This window comes from Alligator mississippiensis, chromosome 14 (genome assembly GCF_030867095.1).
Source record: "Alligator mississippiensis isolate rAllMis1 chromosome 14, rAllMis1, whole genome shotgun sequence".
In the NCBI taxonomy this organism is placed as follows: Eukaryota; Metazoa; Chordata; order Crocodylia; family Alligatoridae; genus Alligator; species Alligator mississippiensis.
This window is the reverse complement of record NC_081837.1, coordinates 41,725,044-41,731,626: the sequence shown is the minus strand read 5'-3', so window position 1 is coordinate 41,731,626 and position 6,583 is coordinate 41,725,044. Positions and strand designations below refer to the sequence as shown.

The 6,583-nt window shown below is 48.7% G+C and overlaps 1 protein-coding gene across 2 annotated transcripts in view; it reads right to left on the bottom strand.

Annotated features, from left to right (window-relative positions):
• Positions 1-2,232: 2,232 nt before the first annotated feature.
• Positions 2,233-6,583, bottom strand: part of RASSF5 (Ras association domain family member 5) — an 81,193-nt gene continuing 76,842 nt past the window's right edge. For both annotated transcript variants that reach the window (XM_059717213.1, XM_059717214.1), the window contains exon 6: positions 2,233-5,426. In XM_059717213.1, coding sequence (XP_059573196.1) covers positions 5,274-5,426 — 153 coding nt within the window. In that variant the 3' untranslated portion in view covers positions 2,233-5,273. The remainder of the gene's footprint in view (positions 5,427-6,583) is intronic.

Genomic DNA, 6,583 nt, shown 5'->3' with positions numbered 1-6,583 from the left:
CAGTGCACTGGGCATGCCTGCTCCTTTGAGAGCCCTGTTTGGACTGGATATAGTGTAAGGCCATGTTGTAGACATACTCTGTTAGCAGGGGGAAAGAAGAAAGTGCTTCCAGGATGGGGACAGAGAGACTGTTGCAGGGGTAAATACCCTGCGGTGCAGGAGAACCCTCCGAACAGCCAGACCCGAGCAGGCAGGGGGGCTAGAGGAATGCAGAAGGTACCAGAGGTCCTGCTGGCTACAAGTGGACTGCAGCAGCCTGTGTGATCCCAGACCGCACAAAGTTCATCTGCCATACCTACGAACAAGCAGACAGCCAGTACCGTCTGAGGTAGGAGATGTCAACCTTACACCAGCCCAGGAGGTAAGCGATGCTGGCCTGGGATCAGAATGGTTCTGAAGGGCAGAGGGGTGTTTACGAGCAACCTCCCAGAGTGAGGTTACCTGGTGGACTATAAAAGACCATTTGAGAAGGGAAACCGGGAGTATTACATATGTAGAACTGTGCAGAGGCTCGGGGGAGACTCAATGGCCAAGCTGTGGCCAAGTGTAAAGATAAGGAGACTGCTCTGAAAAAAGTGGTGGTCATAAACTATTTGAACCTCGGAGGGAAGACTTTCAGCTGGGGAATGATCAGGAAGTCCCCAGGGGCAGTAGGATTAGTGATGGGAGGTCCCTGAAGCCTTGAAGTCCCCAGAAAGAACACACCAGGGGTAGCAAGGAAGGTAAGATTGGGACTCTGTTAGGAGAACCCCTAGGCAAAGTCTGTGCCTTTTGGCCTGGGGCGAAGGTTAGGCAAAGACTGAGCATCCCATGCCCTCCCTTTGCCTTTCAGCTGTTAGTAAGAGGGTGAGAGCGGCCCAGTAACTACACCTGTGGCTGTGGGAACGTCCCAGACACCACGAGACCCATGCCAGGGAGTGAGCGTAGGTGACAAGGGGAAGCCAGTGGGGGAATGTAAAGGGTCAGGAGCCATTGTAGGGATTAGAGAGAGGGCTCGTGCAGCAGAGGAAATAATTTGCCCAGAACGAGCAATATCCATGGATTGCACTGGGGCCACCTAGGGAGCCCAAGAGTGGGAAACCTTGTTCGTCCTAGGTGGGACCTAAACCTGCACCCTACTGGGGCTGGCTACCTGTGGCAGGGTAGTGCCTACTAAATAGCACATGGTGCAACTTCAGGGAAAGGCGAGTAGAAGGTACCTGAAAACCTCCACCCCCACTGCCTGGTGGGTTATCCCAGTGATGGGGAAAAGGCAAGTGGGGAACAACCGCATTGGAGAATCACTCGGTGATGTGCTACAGCAAAGACTTCCCAGGGTGAGTCTTGGATTACGGGCAGGGAGGTGTGTAGCAGTGCACTGGGTGTGCCTGCTTCGTTATGTTGCTGTTTAGATCAGTGGTTTGGGTTGGGACTATAAGGGGTGGTTAAGGAGATCCCATTAAGTGTTGCGGGGTGGGGAGCGCACACAATAGCCTTGAGCCCTGCTCAAGGCCTGAGCAGCTGTCAAGTCTAGAGAGGGTCAGGGGCCCCGTTGCCTGAAAGGGCCAAACATTAGACCGTAACCCCTGCGAGGCTTGGGGCATGGTATAGGGAAGGTTAAGGAGGCATGCAAGGAGCCCTTAAGGCAATCAGTGCCTGGCAAGGGCACCGGCAGGCTCAGAGGGCCTGCTGATTTGGGATGTGCATCTGTTACTGAGGGGACCCTGGGAGCCCAGTGGCCACCGACTTACTACAGTTTTACATATATGCTTCATTTAACAAAAGCATAAAAGAACTAAGCTACTGTATAAGTAGGACAGAAAATTGCACATTGTCATCCATTACCCAGTAGTCATAAGCAGCAACAGTTCTTAAAATGTCCACATCCTTCCAGGTGTCACTGATGCCACACATTTGGAAGACACTCAAGGAAAAACTTACCTTGCTTTTCAGTAGTAAAGGATGCATATGTTTGCAAAGTCCTGAGTGTGTCCTGGGGGCTCGGCTGCAGCTGAAGTCCAATTTGCAAACTTAATTGTTTAAAGTTTTGCCCCTGAACTGAGTTTCACCACAGCATAACCTCTACTCCTACATCATCAGGTCTCCCCACCCCAACCCAACACCAGTTTGTAAGTTTAGAGCCACAACAACTTCATTTTACAAGAAAGAACAGATTCTCTTTAAACACTGTACAGAATGCAAGCAGATTCCACAGGAGGGCGCAAAACCATTTTAAATGAACTGTACCAGAGCCAACTTTTGCACTGAATTTTATTGACTTTCTTTTTTACACTGTCTGTACGTGAACCACGGGTTTCAGAACTTTCAAAAAAGCTGAAAGTGAGCAGCATTTTAAAAAAAATGCCATAGGTAATTAACAGGGAGTAATAAAAATAAATTACAGCATTGCAAAAATGCATTTCACTTTGCCACAGAAGCTTTGCTATTCCGATCTATACATGGTATTTTACATGTTTTACAGTGGACGTTTGAAAAAAAAAAATTCACACACGTACTAGGCAACACAATACTAACCAAAGGCACTGCCAGCAGTATTTTGCGCTTAAGGAAGGGGCCTACGCTGCCATCATGAAGGCTTGCTTTCAGGACTAACCTGCTCTTCTTATGCCCCAGATCTTAAAATAAGAAAAACAAGAAAAGAAAAGAAAAAGCCCTCCTTTCTGCAGGAGGGTTGCAGCAGCATTCACGGTAATTGCATAAGAAGCCATGCCTTCTACAAAACGTCAAAGACATGCTGGGGTCCCAGACGGGGGGAAGTCACTGAAAAACTAGTAAAAAACCCATAAAACTTCTTACAACTTTTAACCAGAAAGATGACGAGGGCTTCTGTTTTAAAAAAAAAAAAAAAATCTGGATCTTGCTTCTCAGAACTAGTGGTGTTTTACAGTGTGCTTCCTTCTGCTCCGTCGAGATTTGTACAGTGCTTTCAAGTCTACAAGTGCTAACTACTTCCCTACCTCACCGTGGTCTCGGGAGGTAGTTAAGCATTTTGCCCAAGGAACCAGTGGGCAAACACACCCACAGAGCTTTGGATTTCTTTATGCTCCCTTTAGGCTGCCAGAGGTCACCCAGGATCACCTTCCTGGCACTGCGTTCCCTGGCGTCTAACTGGTCCATACAACTGGCTGGAGCCTACGCTGGCGCTATGTGGCATCTCTGCTATTGGCAAGCTTGCTAAGCGGGGCAGTCGCTCTCTCAGGTCTTGGAAACCCAAAACACAACCCCCAGGACCCATTCACCTGGAGGGAAAAATGTAAGGATTCCTCCCTTCCCCCTGGGAGACGTGAGCAGCCTCAGCCCAACAGTACTTTAGCAAAGGGGTGGGGTGGGGGAGAAATGGCCGGGCCTTTAAGAAAAGCCCTTCCCACTGATGGGCCTCATTAGCTTTAACGGTTAAGTTTTCACGCTTAAAACAAAAAAGGCACTGAGGTAAATTTGAGATTCTTGAACTAGACTTCCATCACTGTCGTCATCCAGCAAGCCGGGCCCCTGATCTGGAATTGTTCCTTCCTCCCAAACAACATTAAAGGGACACTTCAGTTAATCGAATCAGACCAAGTCCTTTCAGATTCTCTCTTTCCGTGCCATTTTGCATGGTTTTGCTATTGCACTTTTTCCCCCACCTTTCTTTTTCTTCCTTATTACCATGTCAAAAACACAAGCAGAGGAGGGAGTGTAAGAAACGGACCTGACACTCAGATTTTACACTACATGCAAATGCCAGAAAAAGTCACCTTTCAGTTTCGAGTTGCAACTGTTAAAATTCAGACTTTAACTTAGTTTTCCAGGCAGAAGTGTAAAGAAATTGGTGTCCCTTTAAGATGCTTCCGACTTCAGTTTTTAGCCTAGAGCTGTGCTGCATCATGCAGGTCAGTGCTCCGAGCCATGGCAGTGTTGCCTCCCGCTACAGCAGAGCCATGGGCACCAGGCTAAGCACTTCTCAGGAAGGAAAGCGCACGTGGCTGCCAGTGATGAGCGTTGAGGCAGGTCCTGCTATATTCTCCCAGCTCCAAGCAGAGAGCTTGGCAGGAGGCCTAACTGGAAGGTGTGATGCTGGGAGGATGCTGAAGTGCAAGGGATGGGTGCAGGGAGCAGAGGTAGTAAAGGGGGGACAGAAGAGAGGGGATTGGGAGGCAAGCAGCAGGAGACGGCAGGCTAAGTGGGAAGGAGACCCTCTGTGCACTACAGCAAGGGGCCGCAGCAAGTTGCAATTGCCCCCCCTCCCCAACTTGTGCAACACCTCTGCCACCCAAGCTGGGCACAGCTCCTGGTCAGAGCGTGCTTTGTGCTGGGCACAAGCAGGGAGGAGCTTTGAGCCTATAAGCATACCTGGTAGTTATGGCTGAGGGTTCGGTACAGAGCCATTGTACCGTGTCCCACACCTTCACCAGGATCCTACACTTTTCAGATGGAAATCTGTACAAATATTGGTCCCCCTTTGTGCTGCACAGGAGACTGGCAAGGCAGAGAATGACCAAGCTAAACATTGGAGAACACCTGCTCCCTCCTGCAGACTGACTTGCCCAATCAAATAGTTTCCTCCTCCTCCAACTGAATCTTATTTAAAAAAAATAATTAGTCTTTCCCTAGAATGAGCATTCCCTAAGTCGCAGCAACATCTATAGCAAAGACTGCTGTAGAGCTGGAGCCTTCTTGGCATTCGATGATCTTTTCAGTAGGTTTTAAAACTGTGCAACCATTTGTTTGGCATCAACTGCAGCCGCAACTTCCACGTGGTCTGGTGCAACCACCCTCTTTGCTCTGCCTGCAGTTTCCTGCATGGGGTGCCCTGTCAATGGAGCGACACAACACATGCACACGTACACATGCACAATGCATCCGCAGCACCTCAGAGCAAAACCAACAGGCAGGGTGTTGGGAGACGGCTGAAGGAAGTGCCCGAAAAAGCAATGACTAGGTGTCCGTATTTATTTAATGTCGGGCAGTTACTGTGAAGTTTCTCCGATTGGTGATCCGATGCAAGGAATGAAAGCTAAGCAGCAGCTGTATTTGGTTTGTTGAGGGCCTACAGACTTGAAGCATAGGCTTTCCATTCTTTGACTGGCTCAGGTCCAGCAATAAAAATCTCAGAAGGAAAAGAAATGCAACGCTCGTCTCTGGGTTCGGTGCGTGCCAGTCCTCAGAGGGAGAGACAGAAAGAGCGAGAGAGACCAATTTGAGGTGTCCTGAGAAGTGTCTTTTTTTTTTTTTTTTTTTTTGTAAAAAAAATACTACCTAGCTTAGTCTGGTACTGCATGTGCTTTCTGTTCAGGTTATCCGGGCTTTCCTCCTGCTTCTTTCAAGGTCTGCTGTAGTTTCTGTTTAAACTTGCCATACTTGCTCTGTACTTGCTGGATTTTGTCCTTTTCCTCTTTGTCCAGTATCATTAAGAAGTTCTGTAGTTCTGGAATGGAGAATGCATCCCACTGCACATAAAGCAAAGACAAGCAAAAATGAGCAGTTTCCCTTAGCTATGGGCTGGGGTTTCTAGTTCCTCCAAGTCTGCACTCAGAACTGAGGGGAGTGAAGGGAAGATGTTTTAAGTTACCTCCGTTTTCTTATGCCTCAGCTCAGTGCCTGGAGATGGAGAGCCAGGATTCTCCGGTACAACACCCCCCACAGAGGAGCGAACCCATCAGGGGACTGCACGCAAAATCCAAGTTCTCCGGGAGAACGTAGACTTTTCCCCAATGAGAGGGGTCAGGTCCCCAAGGGGATGGAGACAACAGCCGGTCACCCGTGTGTCCTAACACCGAGGGACTGTGAAGTCCCCCACAAACAATGGACCCAGCAGGGATCAGTCTTTCTTATGATGCTGTCACTGAATATCACATGTGCAATGCAAATCCTTTTATGCAGCGGCCTGGGAGCCCGGCTGTCACCTCGTATGTAGAGTCAGGCTTGGTGCAATATCTCACAGGAATATTGGCCTTTGGCCAATGTACTTGGCAACCTGTATTCTCTCTCATACTCAAGAGAGGGAGTTGGCTGTGTCAGCCTGATGACAGGCAGAAGAGGGCCGCATTTCTGTTCGGTACCCCTACTCTTTGCGTCAGATGAAGCAAGCTGCAGCCTATGAAAGCTCATGCCTCTCTGAACCAGTTACTTTATTAGGTGCCTTCCTGCCATGCCTCCTCTTTCACACTGCGGTGGAGGAGCCTTTTTTTTGGCATCACTGAAGTGTTCCAACATGTGTCTGGGGTGTATTTGGTAGCCACTTTGGTCTGAGAGAAAAAGAAATTTTAAACTCTAAAATGCTCGGTTCAGTGACAATACCTTTTAATAAAAGGTATCGTTGCTGAACCACGCGTTTTAGAGTTTTGCGTTTCGAATATGCGTCATGCGCTCTTTTGTCATTTGGGAGCCAAGAGTGCATCTCCTGTAGCTTGAGTAGCAGATTCCCATGGTTTATCAGCCTGTCTCTGAGTTGCCATAATTGCAGCTGAAGCCTTAAGTGGCTGTGGAATCATTACACTGCGCGTCGCTGACCTGACCCCTCTCAAATTAAACTAGTGGCTTAGTTCTGGCAGCATTTTAGTTAATCTAATCCTGGTGGATGAACTGTAGGACGGCCTAGCTTAGC